Raw genomic sequence first — 17638 nt, 5'->3', positions numbered from 1 at the left:
GTTCGCACTCGCGTCGAATCCTCTTCACCAGTTCCCGGCCTCCAGGTATCCAGAAGTGTTGTCTAATATAGCTGATCTGGTAGTCCGTTCCGACGTGCTTGAGGTGGATGTGAAATGCTCGTACAATGGTTTTGGTGAAAATATGGTGAACGGGCAGCAGTGGCGGGTGCAGTTCTTCATAAGGCAATTTAGCTCGCCCGGCTCGGCCACCAAGTCTTAGAGAGTCCATCTATCCCGATCACTGGTGCTAGGGAGAGTAAGCTAGATGTGGGTTGAAGCCATTTTCCTTTCTTCAGGCGATGTTTCTTCACTAAATGCTTCAGATTGGCACCTTTTTACGAGCTCGTAAAATACTCCCTCAAGCCTGACCAAGGCTGGGATGTCTTCCACGCTGACCTTGACGTTTTCCCAATCAAATGTGGATGTGGTGGCAGCAACCTGGTGTGATCGTACGGGTCGTATCTCCTCAACTACGGCCATCCATGGGAGATCGGCGGGCCAGTTTTCTTCGGTTTCATGGAGGAAGTTCGGCCCGTTCCACCAACGTGGAGGGAGACCTTCCTCTCCAATGGCCGAGCGTGTAGCAATGTCGGATGGGTTTGTTTTGCCCGGCACGAAACGCCATTCTTCTGGTTGAGTCAATGTTTGGATTTCTCCAACTCGGTGACTGACAAACATTTGATATTTTGACGCGGTTGCCCGAATCCAATTTCTTACAGTACTGCTGTCGGTCCAAAAGTACCGACGGTGTATGATTCGGGTGACTGCTCCTTCTACTGAACGTGCTAGACGAGCTGCTTGCAGAGCAGCGTTCAGTTCTAACTTCGGCACAGAGATAGTCCTCTTTGGGGCCAATTTGGTCACTGCTCGAACTTGTCGCACGATTGTTCGTCCATCGGAGTAAACGTTCCGAATGTAGATCACGGCGGCGTAGGCTTCTTCCGAAGCATCACCAAAGGCGTGTAGCTCCGTACGTATAATGTTCTCTTCCTCTGGGAATAAACAGCGTGGGATGTTGAGATCATTCAGCTGTCTTAAAGCGTCAAACCATGCCTCCCACCAATCGCGGTCCTCGCTGCTTACGGGATCGTTCCACTGAAGTCCTTTGGTTCCAAGTTCCCTTAACTTGATCTTGGCCTTTACGATAACGGGAGCCGCCATTCCTTGTGGATCAAACAGACTTGCCACCTTACTTGCGATTCCGACGGGGGTGAAGTCGATGTCGTCTGTTGCGTTCACTCTGAATTTTAGCGTATCCATCTTAGGATTCCAGTAAACGCCGAGGACCTTTTCGGAGTCGTCTCTGCTGAGTGGGAGCTCGGTCAGGTCACCACTAGAGCCTACGCTTGTAGATGCTAATATTTTCAGGAAACTTGCAGAATTAGAAATCCAACGTTGGAGGTGCATATCTCCCTTTGCCAGTGTTTCTTTAACGCCTACAGCTTCTTTAATGGCTTCCTCTAGTGATGTGGCGGAGCTGAGGTAGTCATCTACATACATCTTCGTGTTGATTGCGTCAATGACTCTTGGATCACTGCTAATGTCAGTAGCTATTCTGCGAATGGTACTAATCGCAATGAACGGCGAGCAAGTAGCACCAAATGGAAGTCGCTTCATTTCACAAACACGGACTTGTTCCTCCCCGTCCCTTTTTCCATAGGAACCGAAAGTAGCGCGCGTCTTCTTTTCTCAGTCGTATTCTGCTGAACATGGCTTCTATGTCGGCTGCCCATGCGATACCACCTTCACGGAATTTAAGGATGACAGATACTAGCGGGGTTTGAAGAGCTGGACCGCTGAGGATACTGTCGTTCAAGCATTTCCCCTTGAATGGAGCGGCAGCATCAAATACGACGCGTAACTTGGGGCCCTTTCTCACACCGTGATGAGCAAGATAGTATTCCGGTGGGCCGTAATCGGTGGTCTCCAGCATCACTGCGTAGCCCTTCTCAAAGTTCCTTTCCATGGCTCTTCGGTAGTCTTGCTCAAATGCCGGATCTTCCTTAAATCTGTTCAGCAACGTAGTCAATCTCCGCTCAGCTAAAGGTCTGTTATTCGGTAAATCTGGTTCCCCGACCTTCCAAGTGATCGGAACTTCATAGCCAATGGTCAATCTGCGCGTTCCACTTTCTAGAACATCGATAGCTTGTTTATCGATTTCGGAAACACAGTCAATTTTGTGTTCGGTCCCAAAATCTTCGGTATCGCAAAAGCGCCGCATCTGCTGCGCTAGCGCGTCACTGCCTTCTATGTCGGCAAAAACTGCGTACGTCCTCGCCATCAGGCTTTTGTAGGTATTCTTGATTACTCCTCTGACGATCCATCCCAGGCGGGTCCGGATGGCTGTTGGTTCATCCGCCTGTCCGATTCGGGATTCAATAGCCGTCATCAAATGCGCTTGATCTATACCAAGGAGGATGTCAACGCACCCACCATTGCTCTCTAATGGCAGATCTGTCAGGTAGCTCCACCGCTTCTTCAAGGTGTTCCAATCGACGAGTGGTACCGGAGTTGCAACAATTGGCATTGTTGATCCTTGGAGCAGGACGACATCGCCAGCGGGTAATCTTGCCTCGAGTTGAATGCGACGTGACGTGTATTTTCTCAAAACTCCACCGGCGCCTTCTACGGTGAGTGCTTGCGGAGTACCGTTTATTCGTAGTCTAGAAATGAATCCGTCTCGGAAAAGGGTGCTGTCGCTACCTTCGTCGAGAAACGCGTTGGCTTTCACGATGTTCCTCGCTGCATCCAAGACATCCAGTCGAATCATTCCAACGGCAGTTTTCTTCCCCTTTGATAAGCTGGCACGGGCGGTGACAGGACGAACCGATTCGTCTTGCGACTGGTCGTGAAGTAGAATATGGTGTGTGCGTTTGCAATTAGGGATTGAACAACCTTTCTTTGACCTGCACTCTCTGGCCGAATGTCGAGATCTAAGGCAATTGAAGCATAAACGATGTCGGATACAGAACGATAATTTATCCTTTATCGTAAGATCCTTGAAAGAATGACAGTCGTCTAACTTGTGTGATCCTTCGCATTTGAAGCAGTAGGCGCTGCTGGGTATGCGCGGCTCTCTGTCTCTTGCTTCAGCGCTGGTCTGGTTGTTGCGGGTGTACTGTCTGTCCTTTGATTTACTCGTACCTCCATTCAGCTGATCTGCCGCTATGCTATATGCATTCTGATAGGCAGCAGCACGGGCGCAGATCCAAGTCCCGAACTGGTTAAGGTTTCGTCTTTCGAGTCCGTTGCCTCTATCAGAGTTCCAAGCCAGGCGGTCGGACAACTGGAGTTTGAGGCAAATCTTCTCAATAATATCGGATGTGCCTGCCTCCCTATCCTAGTGAGGTCGAAAAGGTGTGTACGCACTTTCTCTGCGTACCTCTTGAAAGAAGCGGGATCATTCTTCTGGATCTCTAGTTTGTCCAGCGCTTGAAGGTGGGCCGCTCTCATGACATCACGCCGACCGAAATTTGCCTTCAGTCTGACTAATGCCTGTATGTAGGCGGCTTCTCCTCCCCTAGGCCATAAACGACATCTAAACAATCACCGCGTAGATGTCTCTTCAGGATGGCGAATTTCTCTCCGGCTGCCTTTGATGTGTCGTGTACCAACGCGCGGAACAGGTCTACCCACGCAAACCATTCCAAAGATCTTCCGCTAAAATCCGGTAACTCTGCTCGAACTGATGAATGCGATCCTGCTTCCGTTCGTGTAGCTGGTCGTAAGCGGCCAACGCTATACATGTCGATCCAATCGTCTGGGGCTTCGTCCTGTAGTTGAGCTTCTCCCTCTATTCCCCACGGGCTGTGATTTTGGCACCAGCGGTTGACTCCATCGTGATTGTAGAATTCAGGAAGTGATCGGCGATCTTCATTTTCTTCTACTTGGAGCAATTGTAGAGCTCGTTCTGCTTCTTGTAGGTCCAGCTGCGCTTCGGTGGATCTCTGCTGGGCCTCTATTTGCCGTTGCGATCTGTCGGCTTCTTGTGGGTCTGACAATGAGTGTTGGCTACTGTGTACAGATAGTTGATAACGTGACTGATTACATTCACGCGAGGGATAGTTTCTGAGTTCCAGAGTGGGAAGGCCTTTGACAGATGGTGGTAGGTGTGCACGTGTGGCGAGGTAACGCTGAAGTTCTGCCTCTACTACTTTAACTTGCTGGACGTACTTAGTGTGTGCCTCATGTTGCCGGTCAAATTCTTCTGGCTCAGCTCCTTCCAATAGGCGATTGTTCACGTCACGGGCTTCATGCAACAATTCCTGTGCGTACTCCACCAGAGCTCTTACACTGCCTCTTGAATCACCTCTTTTAATGGCGGCTGTGAATTGCGTGCACGTGTTCGTGATCTGCCTTCTAGTAGTAGTTCTCAGCCGTGTCCATTGTGTCGTTTCAGTCGTTACGGGATTGATCGCTGCGGCTTCCGCTGCTGGTATTGAGTGGGCTAAGTTAACAGAGGGGCTTGTTGGGTGCGATCTTGCCGTCACGGCTATTCTAGCTGCTGCGTTGTTGGCGGTCAAAAAGGCTGGGTCGTCCATGCTGCTTGGACGTGTTGTAGTCGAGAACTATTGACTCTTCTTGCCACGAATAGAGTTTCGGTAGGCCGGACGTTCTATTCCTTACTGTGTAGCTCCGGTTCGAAGGACCAATGTTCGGGAGCTCTTCTCAGTTTAAGAATGGATTTGAAGAGTCAAAGATTGACTGCAAGAGAATGTTTATTACTTCTGACAAATTCGTGTGATCGTCGATAAAGACGCTGTGACAGTGAGAGCGAAGCGATGCGCTTCACGCGGTTTATATAGAAAAAGAACAAAGGCATAGGTAGGGTAAAGGTGGCAGTCAAGAATGAAACAAAAGAAGGTAGTGAACGCGTACTAATCACCTAGCGCTCAATAAGGAAATAATAACAAGGTTTAGTTCTTCGCCGGAACAGATATTGCTTTAGTTTAAGATGTTCTTATTGATTTTAAAATATCTCATCAAATACGAAAAAATTCAAAAATAAGAAAATACAAGTTGTTGTATAGTTTCCATACGGTATAGAACCATTAGCCTTTTGGTTGGCAATTCAACATCTTACGATTATGCCATGGTTAGTATAAAACTATTGAAAAGCATAACATGTCTACTTGTATGTAGTCTACTGTCCCAAATTAGCGTCACGGGGGCTTATGTAAAAAATATAAGAATTTAAATCATTGGTTAGATGAATATTGTCATATGATTTTCATAAAATATTTAACAGCCCTGTGGAGAACATTTAAACGAATCTATTAATACCAAGATTTGTTGATATTGCGTTTGTTTAAAGTGTCTTTGGCGATTGTATAAAATCTCACAAAATAAGATTAAAAATTACAAGTAATAAAAAAACATTTGCACAAGAGCCCCAACTGGTATTGAACCACCAACCTTCGAGTTGGTGTTCCAACACCGTACGACTATGCCACTGTTGATTGATAATAGAAACACAACCTACCAACGTTATTTAGTTTATTGTCTGATGTCCCAAATTAGTGCCATGGGAGCTTATGTAAAAAATATGAAAATTGCCATCACAGGTTAGATGAATATTGTAAGCTGGCTAAGGTGATGAAGTTTCTGATTTATAACCGGAATTTAGGCGAACCCAGGGAAGTAATAATAATTGGAAAAATGTTAGCTTTGGATGATTAAAATGAATTAACAATCTCTCTTGAAAAAAAAAATTTCGTATGGTTAAAAAAAGTGAGCTGAAATATATAAGCAAAGAAATACAATCAGTCACTATGTAGGGTTGAACCACCGACTTTCAAACTTGCACGCCAAAGCCTTATGACTGTGCTATGAACGTTTTGTAACTTTTGGTATACAACTTATACAAATCAATATAGTCTGCTGTCCAGATTTAGCGTCATGGGAACTTATGGGAAAATAGACTAAAATCAGTCAGCAATTAAATGAATAGTATATGTCTACGTTAGTAACAAATTTTAACGCATTGTTACGAAACAGTCGACGAACATTCTTACGGCGATATTTGGTAGGATAGGGCAAGTTAAAAACAATTTTTTTCGGTTTAAAATTTCGGACATTACGGCGTGTTTACGGGAAGTGCTTATGCTTTTTTCTCGAAAATTTGAATCACATTTATTTTTTCGTTTTTACCGTGGAACCTATAACCTATTGGCTACTTAAAGAGCGAAGTGTTTAATACAATTTTAAAAATCCATATTTTATGTTTTTGGGGTGAATTTCAATTGCAAGTTACCAGGCCTGAAAATGAAGTCTCGTTTTGACAGCTCATTGTTTTGGTTGTTGAAACATAAATTTCGCAATATTTTTCTATTGCACCCCCCTTCGGTGTCTTAAGCTATTCGATTCAGAATTAAAAACTGAATCGAATGAATAAATTAGTTTTTAAAAATAAGACTGTCCAGAATTAGTAGAAATGTCCAATGAATTAGGGTTTTTGTCCGAAATTAGCAGATCGGCTTTACACGCATTCCCCATAAGAAAGGCTGTTAGCCCAAACGCTGTCCCAATTCGCTCTTTTACCTTAGGTCTCGTTACTGACAAACATATCGTTTGTGCCAATGAAACAAGAAAATAGTATGGGATGTATCCGGCAAACATGCTATCGCCAAATCAAGACGTATGCTATCATAACATTTATATATTATTGCAATCATATTGTGTTACACAATTTTTATGTTCTTCAACTTAGAAGATAAGTTAGCGCAGGCGAAAGCGAAGGTAATGTTCATATTATGTGTAACCAAGTTATCGGAGCTGAGCAATGGACGATCGTATCCCATGGAGGGAACGGATGTTCTGGTCTCAAGTGGACGGCGGAAGAACTTGAAAACAATAATTATATAATAATATAATATTATTGAATATTATTGAATAACAATTATTATATTGTGAAATATGATAATGCATTTTCATTTAAACAGTTATTTAAGGCATTTAATCAAAGGAACTGGCTGGGGTAAGGCGGTCTAACAAAACCATTCTGTACACAATTTTATCCAAATATTTTTATACCACCTGAGGCATGAGAAAAAGATATTTAGACCTAACTACCCAACCCCATTTACGGTAGTTTAGCGCCAAACCTGCCCCATCTCTTTTTAAAAAAGTTAACAATTAAAATGTTTTGCCTGCAAATCGCTTTTTAAAAACATGAAGGTGGTTTGCTTTTATTTGCAGAATACCATGAGGATACTGTAGATTGTACCGTAGTAGGTAGTACTAAGACGTAGGGATCTGCCTAATTTGCTGTAATCTTGGACTCTGCTCTCCTTCTAGAAGAATGGGCGATTTGGATAGCTACTTCTACGGGAATAGCACGTCGCCCATTTTCGGGCTTATTCGGGAAGCTCTGATGTTGCTAAATGGAACCACATTATTGGATTCGAATTCGTCTGCCACAATTCGTTTAGCAAAGGTAGAACAGCCGTAAGTCAGGGGGCCAGAAGGCGTTCAGTAAGTAAATAAAAGTCAAATATAGTCAAATGCAAGCAATTCTTAATACAATTACCTTTTTCCATTTTTCCACCTTATATTTTTTTCATTGTAGTGCTATCGATATACTTTGTTATTTTGAATGCTAGATGTCGTTTTCGGTGTCGCAGAATGATTGCGAGCTGATCGGGATAAAAAAAATTGGTCGGAACGGCAAGTCTGAACTCAACATTTCCGGTACTACTTTAGTTGATCGATTTAACATAATAGCGATCAGTATTGCAATTTGTTTGAAACTATAATATTCAGCGTCATTCTAGTGGAAAAACAGCTAAATGCAGAGAAAGGGAATATGGACAACTCAGTGCTATAAGACAGACTTGGCAGGGTTTCTAAGCAAATTTCACTAACATTTTCGCCATAATATGGCAACGATGCTGTTTGTGAAGTATTTTATCATACCGGTTCCCCTTTTCGAGATTGGTTGGGGTACAACTCTGCGTAACTCGAAAATGGATAATTGTGTTATTCATTGTCTATGATTTAATGACCCTGAAATGAAATGGGCGGGTATGGTTCGATAACGATAGTTGCGTGTAATAGCTAAATAAAACTAATCAGGATACTGTTTCCGAGGGTACTGCGGCTTGGGGATTCTCCTATCAAGTTGTGTTACATTCACTTTATAAGAACTATACTGTTGCCTATACTTTCTTAAATATAAAAAAACTATTTATGAAGAGCGTAATGATTAGTGAAAAAATACCGAAGCTGAAATTCTAGGAAAACAATGTGGTTATAATGGGGAAATTACTGACCTATAGATATATAGATCTACTTTTACTGTCAGCCGGAGACTTTTGCCCGTCCTAATGACTAAAAAAGAAAAAGCCAGAGGCTGAATTAGTTTTTAAGTAGCACATGTAGGCTTAATCTGTAAAGTAATCTATTGTTTTATATGTTAAAGGCGTCTGACTTTACTGCTTTAATTTGTCTTTCGATATTTCACTAACAGAGTCTGTGAAAAACGAATGGCTCTCGTATCCCATATCCCCATAAGGCCACAACCACCCGTCACAACGAGTTGGCACGAAGTTTCTAGAAACGAAAGGGGATTTATTTAACAGTGTCCTGTCTGAATTTTTCGGTTAAGCGAATTTGGCTAGTGCAAAAGGCGTTGAGCAGTTTGGACGAAATCTTTATATGTACACTGACTGAAAATAATTGAAAAATCTGTCTCCCTTGTATACAGATATTTGGGCATAAAAAAATGTAATGCGCTATTTGCTTAAGGACACTTTATCGTATGAGGAAAAAACAGGCTTTAACAACAGCGTAGTTATTTCCTGTAAGCAAGGCTGATTTCAAAGAACAATGCGAGGACGTATGCAACTTTACATGGGCAACAGACACTACAACGTAACAAGTCTACGTAAAACTAGTGGTAGGCTTACTATATCATTAAACAATTTTCGCATTAACCCCTGCCTCCGCAGACAAAAAGCAGTCCACTTAAAAGTAGCCTGTTAGAAAGAACAACTTCACAAAACTAAAGCGCTCTGTTTCAAATTTTTTTTACAAGTTTGTTATTCCCCAGCTTCTTGTTGCATGAACTGCCTCTGGGTTTTTTCACATTTTAAATCAAAGGTTAATTGGAAAAAAAAATTGCAAAATTATTGGCTAAACCTTTGTACATTTTATTAAAACTAGAGCTTATATATAGTCTATTCAAAGTTGAACGCCATGAGTTTCTTTTGACTGCGACAATTGCTGCTATGACGGATGCATCTGTTACATTCTCCTAGCTCCCGTGGTTATTTAATATTGAGCTAGACACAACAATGGAGTAATAATGAATAAATTGGTTTCACTATGATTTTCAATTGGGTTTTACTTGTTTTGTAGAGATACAGCATGAAATACAATAAAGACGCATCCTATGGTATCAGGCCGAAAAATGCAATGTCCTTCAATATTTTACGAATGTATACATTGTAAGTTACGGCGAACAACCATACACAACACGCACATCCTTCCCAGTAATGTTTTCGTTCGAAAAGAGTGAGCGCAGATTAGATGTTTGATATATAGTTTTCAAATAATCGGATATGGGAAAAGCAAAAGTTACCAACCGCCTAGATTTATGAATTTTTCAACGAAGCTTTAAATTCGAAAGACTTTCCTTAAACAGATCAGTTGTACACCGTTGGTCGCACTCACTCCATCGGACATCACTTCCGAACGGCACGCTGTACCGGGGACTTTAGAATTTTTGTCACAGCAACATTCTGTAAAATGAGTACCAGGTAATGAAAACAAGGCGAACAAATATAGAAGTTCTTAAATATTCTTTGTATCACACATGGTAATCAAGAACAAAAAGATTCTGGTTTTCACAATTTGCCTGCTGGATCTTCTTCAGTTTGGTAATGGCAGTGAAATGTAACCCTATCGCCGATCATCAATTCACGAAAGTCGAAGGTAAAAACTGGCTTCTTCCTATAAGGTATTTTTCACACGAACATTTTTTTTCAACATTTTTGGAGCTATATACGTAGAATAAATCAATTTACATTATGTAAGAGAAAAGCAAACGGAAAACCAATAATTTAAATAGAGCTTTAAGTAAACTCCAATAATGAAGAAAAAAAAAATTCAGAGTTGTGAAAACATGTTTGAAGTGGGATTGAACATATTGAATGGGGTTCTTTATTGAATGTAGGGGTCTATGGAGCAGCCTCGTCATTAATTGAAGCAATGGACCTGAGTGTTGACCCGTGTCAAGATTTTTTCCAGTATGCATGCGGTGGGTGGATAGGAAAATCCTATCCCTGCGACAAAATCTCGGTGGACCCAAATCGATGTTTTACGGGAACGACTAGCGAATGATTTGAAAAGTAAGACATTTGTAAAATCGAGCGATGTAATAATTTTCATGGTTCATCGAATATTTCGAATTACACGAAGACATTTTAGAGCAAGACCATGACGCCAGAGACCCGCAGCCTTTGAACAGTGCAAGAGATATGTACAAGGCCTGCATGAATACTCGTAATATTTCTTTTCCATTTTTTAAATGCATGATTTAATTTGGGATTTTCCTATATCTAAAGGTGCTATTCAGAAGCTAGGGTTAAAGCCGCTGACTGACGCTTTGGAGAACTATGGTGGTTGGCCAATTACGTCGGCGGCAGGTATTCACGAAGGGATCCGTTTTGATTGGAAAGTTGTGACAGCTTCAATTCGCAAACGTTACCGTATATCTTACCTGATTTCCGTGTACAACGATCTCGACAACTACGATACGAAAAAGAATTCAATTTACGTACGTATATCGGTCTATAGCTTAAAAAGTGGTTTTGCAAATAAGTTAATTGAGCGGCAGCTAATGACTAAAAGCATATTTGCGTTAAAAGATTGATCAGGGGTCGCTTACCTTGCCACACGAGATTTTGCTGAATTCTGAAGATTACCCCAAAATCATGGAGGCTTATTTTGTTTATGTTTCGGAATCGGCAAAGGCCATTCGCAATTCACTCGGAGGTGACGCAACGGATGGACAAATTGACTTGGATGCCCGCGATCTATTGCAATTTGAATTTGAACTAGCCAAAGTAAAACATCTTTATTTAAATATTATTTTTTTTAAATATCTCTTTATTTAAATATTATTTTTGTAAAAATATCTTTGTTTTTCAATTGTCTTACCCAATTTTTTCGTGGCTGGGGCTGTTTCTCAGATCACCACACCTGCAGAAGCAAGGCGAGATAACACTCGCATGTACAATCCCATGCTCTTAATGGAAATGCAAAAATGGACTGATGGATTTTCTCATAAATCACCCCAAGCTCAAGTATAGCCTAGCGATGGAACCTCGTGTGGTTATAGGACTTTTAGCATTGCATCGCAAATCTATTTTATCTAGGTGGACTGGTCCCAGTATCTCAACACAATTTATTCATTGGCTGGCGTTGCCATTCCCACCGATGAACGCATTATCGTCGTAGAGGTAGAGTACGTGAGAAATCTTCTGGCGCTTTTGGAAAACACGTCCCCGCGCATTATAGGTATAAACTAGCTTATATAGCCTATGGCTAGAAACGATAATAATAGGCAAGTTTGACAATGCATTGTTTTACCACGTCAACCTCCAGTAAACTACGTCATGTGGCGATTGGTTAGATTATTAGCACCTGGAACTGCCAACCAAATGAATATCTTGTCTATCAATTTTTCTAAAGCCCTCTACGGCAATCCTCAGTCAGAAACTCGGTAAATACGTAATTTTGTTATCTAAATATTTCTAAACATTAGAGATTACACGACGGAGAAAACTGATTTGAAAACAATAGATCAAATAGCTGCGCTAACGAAGTCAACAGTATGTTCGGCTATGCAGTGGGCGCAAAATATGTAGAAAAACATTTTCAAGGAAGTATCAAGACGCAGGTAGATCTACCAATCTATTAAACATTTTTTCCCATATTTACTTAACATATTTTAGTATCAGTTGTAAATAAGCTATTACACTAATCGAGTTAATAATAAACAAATAAAAACGTTTCAGGTTGAATCAATGATCAAATACCTCAAGGCCGCATTTGTGACATTGATTGACGAAGCCGAATGGATGGATGCTACAACAAAAGCTATCGCCAGAGAAAAAGTAGATGCTATGGTTGAACTAGTGGCTTTTCCAAACTGGATTAAAAAGAAAGAAGATGTGGAGTCATTTTATTCCGATCGGGTATTTATTTAATGAACCTTAGAATTCTAAATGAAAATAAAAAATAAAAACGGCCAATTTACACTTTAAATAAAAAGGGGCTAATAATTGTCTTGTTGCTAGCCACCTGTCTCTAAGGAGGAACATTTCGAAAACATTCAAAGTGTTAATGCCTGGCTGACGAAAAAATGGGCTTATGAGCCTGCGACGTAAAACAAACCGAACTCGGTAGGCTAAACGATAATCGAACAACATTTTACCACTTGAAACTCTGTTTACATTGTTCCGCAGCAGTTGCAGGAAATAAGCTGAAATTTATTTTATTCCGTTATATTTCAGATGGATTACTTTTCCTACAATAGTCAACGCTTTTTACGCCCCAAAATACAATTCTATTAGTATATTATCTTTTGTTTTTCCTTCTGCATCTATTGTACCTAAAGTAAAGTTAAATTTTTCTAACTAGGTTTCCCAGCAGGAATCTTACAACCACCATACTTTGGGTTGAACGGGAGATCTTCGTGAGTATGCGATTTTTGGTTAAATAAGATATTTCTGCCATATGATTTCATAAAAAAGCCTCTAACTTTATCGGACATTCAAAATCTAGTTCGATGAATTACGGTGGTATTGGAGTCGTCATTGGTCATGAAATAACACACGGTTTCGACGACAAAGGTATGGTAGGAAAATGAACTTGGCAAGGGTTTGGCAACTCTCTGGCAAAGTATACGGGATTCTAAATTTTAGACTAGATTCACCAGACATTTTGGATTAAGATTCGTAACTTGGATTAAGGTTCACACAAGCTGTGGCTTAGGTTCCAAATGGTTCTTGGAAGTGTGTGTAGGAAAATTAAATCAGTTGCCAAACCTTCGAGATTGGCCTTCAACCCATTTTTGTCACATTGACGCCAGAATGCATCCGAGAAATTCTTTAACTAATCTGTTTTCTATATGTCTGCGTGAGATGTATAGGCCGCCAAAACGATAAGTACGGCAATACTGCTAACTGGTGGACGGAGAACACATTGGCGCAATATCAATCGAGAGCAAAATGTTTCGAAGACAAATACAATAATTACCTTGTTTTAAATGGAACTCAAGTAAGAAATTTGATACGTTTCGAAATCTAGACCTTTCTACAAAAATATCCACGTTCTTTTAATAGAAACATTTTTTTATTTTCAGTTGAACGGCCTTACCACGCTAGGGGAAAATATTGCTGATTACGGTGGAATACGCGAGGCATTCGTTGCCTATCGTAACTACGTCGCAGCCAATGGAATCGAGTCTGTTCTGCCAGGTTTGGAAAGGTTTACTTCCGAGCAGATATTTTTCCTATCCTTCGCTAATACTTATTGCGGCATCGAAACTCCAGAAAAGCTTCTGAATCAAATAATGAATGACCCGCATAGTCCCAACCGTTACAGAGTTATAGGGACTCTCTCCAATTCAGAAGATTTCGTTCGCGAATTTAACTGTGTGCCTGGTACTCCAATGAACCAACTTAGAAAATGCACTTTGGCGCTGATTCTGTCATTATGTGTTACAAGTTATTCTACAAATAAATTGTTTTCGTTAAAGTGATCGTCACAGTTTAATACTATATAACCGTATATAATTTTTCTCATTAGGCATTATTGCTTTAATATTATGGAATGGGCATCGAGAATCAAATTGGTGAAATCAATGATTTCATCTGCACTGATGGTTAATTTGTCAGCTCAAATCTCATCCAGTTTAAGAAGAGGCCCGTGTATAACAGGCGGCTAATAAATGGTTTTTCATTTTTTTTTGCTCGAACGTGGCTCCTGGCCCATTTCACACAGTGATAGGCGCTGCTTTTAAATATGATAAAATCAGGGTAAAAAAAATCGTTTACACGACAAATCCTGGTTATCTGTGTAATGGGGAAAAAGCTCCAGGATAACTCAAAAACTTTTAGTCTAAGACATCAAATTTTTTCTAAAAAATAAACAGCCTAAATTACTGTTAGTCCAAATTTTTGTACGAAATCCATGTCGTACTTCCAGAGGTAGAATTTTTGTTTCATTTGCCCGAGTTCCATTTACGCCCATCTTCATCTATCTTGCTTGGTGCGGATGGAAGCATCATTCAAAAGAAGTGTGATCACTTTCAGAGCTTCGTAGCGAAGACGTTGGAAAAATCATAACTGTAAAAAATAATATGAGTTAAATGAAGACTAAATAACAGCAAAAGAAATACTGAATGAAAGATTGCTTAAAAAGCTATATACCTCCTACGCTACTTGTTCTTTTAACGTTAGGGTCCAATGTCCGTTCATAATGGAAGAAGTAGGGGAGACCGGACCCATCTTGGACAGTTACGATTTTAGTCCATTATCTACCATCCCACTTACGCAAAATTTCGAAAATTTGTTTGAATAAATCTAGAACGCTCCCGACACCTCCTGAATTTTTTTCAAAGATGATATGTAATTTTTTTTTAAATTTATAACGATTTTTACCTAACGGTGAACTTAGACCGAATCGGCGTGACTTTGGGCGGACCCCTGTCCCACTTTGGACGGGGTCAAAAGAGGTAGAATGAGTTGTGTAAAAATTTTGCTTTTATTTCTAGTTTTTGCTGTTAACTTAGCGAACAATTGAAATGCAATCTTCAAAGAGATTACCAGAAATAAATGACTTTTATTATGCCTGAAATATTTTCATTTTACTGATAGAGAAGACATAAGAGGAGGCGCAGCCACCACAGTATCGATAATTTAGTTATTTCAATTTATCGATCGATTTCCTGATTCATTATTTGTAATGTCATGGCTGCGTCAGTTGACGAAACTTTGAAATTGTTGAAACAGTTGAATAATACAGAAAAGTATTACATTTTTTTCCAAAATAAAATGTTTTTATGTAAGATTAAAAATATAAATAAGCATTAGCTATATCATAAATGTGCCGTTAAATATTTAAAACTTCCGCGCTTTGACTTGACTCCTCCCTTGCACGCCCAATTCATGTCCAATACAACACATGCCGTTTGTACAATTTAGCCCCCAAAAGTAGTTTCACAGAACAACTAATGTGTTTATAATTCAATAGCTAAGATTATTTTGATTTACAAATATTATTAAGAAACCTCTGCTCTACATACTGCCAACATCTACAAGCGTATAATGATAAAACAACATAGGAAAAAATTATCGACAAAGAACAAAGAAAAATACAGATTTATTCTAATTTTTATTATTTGTTAAAAACTCAATAAATAATTTACTCTGTTCAAATAATAAACTCCTGTTGTGGCCATTCGTTAAGTTTCTTAACCAGTCACTCACGGAATGTGTGAAGTTTGTACAGAAAGAAACCTTTGGGATGTCTTAACCGACGACGAAGCGTGGTCTTTTCTACAATACTTCACTTACCGCAATGACTGGAGGCATCCCTTCTATTTCGAGGAAGGAATTTGGTTCACTGAATGGAGTATCGTACAAAACATTTCCACTAAAGAACCCTGCAAGCCTTGCCAGGTCACTGAATCCTACCATCACAGTGTTCTTAAGTGTATGTTAAGTAGGAAAATCTCCCTTCGGTCTGCCCGTCTCACTTTGGGTAAAGTAACATTCAGAACACAAGTAATTTGCTTAAACGAATTGGGGAAATAAATTTCTTTTCCATTTGTTAAACTCCTGTTGTGGCCCTTGGTTAAGTTTCTTAACTAGTCACTCATAATTCGCCAGTGGATGTGTGGCGCAATGGATAACGCGCCTGACTACGGATCAGGAGATTCCAGGTTCGATCCCTGGCAGGTTCATTGAAAACATGGAACGTAAAGAACATTGATTGATAATGGGTTTTGAAGCCGTGTTTAACTTCAGGGATGGTGTGGTTCGTATGGCGTCGATTTTTATTCGGTTGTTGACAGGCTATCTCTCTGGAAGACGCACCGGGTTCAATAAGCTGTTGTTCACTAGGGTGAAATCCATGGCCATCATTTACATTCAATGGTTGACGGGATTTTGCAACAGAAGATGGCCCTGGCACGATATTTTGTTGTTGATAAGGCTCACTAATACGGCCAATGCTTGTGTTCAATTGGAGACGTGAAATTTCCCAGAAAGATAAACTAGGTAGCATATCCGATAGCCCGTCCGGCTCGCTTACATAATTTCCTTTTGAATCGATTGCTGATGGGTATGGTTCAAGCCCAATTGATTTTCTGGTGATTGAAGTGTCATGAGTTCTGGTTCACTGTCTGTTTCTCTCTGGTGGTAATTAGTTGTAGATTCGTTACTTGTCTCGTGATGTTGTATTGCCCGTGGGCCTATAGGTAAGGATTCTTCATCACTCAGAGTACCATGGCCACTATCAGAAAAAGACCACAGTGCAGTATCTTGGCTCGTTTGCTGAGTGCGGCGAAACACCGGGCTACTAGCATTACCGTATTTTGGGCCTAGAAAAAAAATTTAATAAAATACGAAAATGATCTGAAAAACAACACTTACCAGTACTACACAATTCCTGTGAGGTTTGAGCTTCATTTGAGTTCTTCACGTATTTTGGTGGTCGTCCCCTACTTTGATGGCCACGGGTATTTTTGATTACATTTGGTCCAGCACTAAATAAAGAGATTCTAATTACCTTTGGGGATCCACAAGCTCAAATTGCAGGCAACAGAAAAACGGCAAATTAGCTGGGGACCGCAGCAAATTAACGAACGCTTGGTGAGAGCAGCACATTTAAGGCAAAACAGTTGCCGATAGCAACAAATTGTTCGAAAGAACGAAGGTGGAATAAGCCAGAGAAGGTAAAGGTCTGGATCAGACAAAATCATAATTCATAATGGTCACTGGTAAGTTTGAAATTATATTTACAAGCCTGTTATCCACAAACACTCGCGGGAGTAGAAAATGCGATGGTTAAGAGTAGTAGTAGTAGCTTTGAGTGCGGCTGGTGCGTCTGCACCAGCTTCCCGGGGTTGCCTAGCAGTCCCTTACGCACGGGTGATTGTTGTTTCAAGTTTTGTTTTAGAGTTGTTATTGTAGTTTTGTATCGCTTGTTTGTTTGTTGTTGATTGCTTTAGTTTTTGTTAGTTTGTTTTGTTTTTTCTTGTTCCGAGTGTCTTCGATTTTTAGATGCGATTTGTGAGATCGCTCTTTTTGATTTGGTTGAGGATGATGTTTCTGAGGGCGGCTTTATGTTTTGTTTCTACTTCTTCAGTGAGGCCAAGGATGTTTGATATTGTTAGGTTGATGTTTTCCCTTTGACAGAAAAGGATTAGGTCGGTGCGCTCTTTACAGTAAGTCGGGCAATGTAGGATGACATGTCCCACTGTTTCGATTTCCGGACATCCGTTCGGGCATAGGGGGTCTATTAGTGGATCATATTTGCTGAGATTGTAGTTTAGTTTGGTTTTGCCAGTGCGAAGTCTGTGGAGGATTAGGGTTTCTTCCGTGTTTCTTCCTATTTCCCAACTTTT

General features: G+C 40.5%; 1 protein-coding gene, 1 non-coding gene and 1 pseudogene across 2 annotated transcripts; 2 read left to right on the top strand and 1 right to left on the bottom strand.

The window, feature by feature from the left end:
• Positions 1-261: 261 nt before the first annotated feature.
• On the bottom strand, positions 262-1617 carry LOC130701871 (uncharacterized). The gene has a single exon (XM_057523663.1). It carries the CDS (start codon positions 1615-1617, stop codon positions 262-264), a length of 1356 nt encoding a protein of 451 aa, XP_057379646.1.
• Positions 1618-10478: 8861 nt separating this feature from the next.
• On the top strand, positions 10479-13768 carry LOC130701872 (neprilysin-4-like; annotated as a pseudogene).
• A 2132-nt stretch (positions 13769-15900) lies between these two features.
• Positions 15901-15973, top strand: Trnar-acg (transfer RNA arginine (anticodon ACG)). The gene has a single exon. It is a non-coding gene; the product is annotated as a tRNA-Arg (tRNA).
• The last annotated feature ends 1665 nt before the right edge of the window (positions 15974-17638 follow it).

The sequence above is a fragment of the Daphnia carinata genome, chromosome 7 (assembly GCF_022539665.2).
Source record: "Daphnia carinata strain CSIRO-1 chromosome 7, CSIRO_AGI_Dcar_HiC_V3, whole genome shotgun sequence".
In the NCBI taxonomy this organism is placed as follows: Eukaryota; Metazoa; Arthropoda; class Branchiopoda; order Diplostraca; family Daphniidae; genus Daphnia; species Daphnia carinata.
This window is presented reverse-complemented; position numbering and strand designations above follow the sequence as displayed.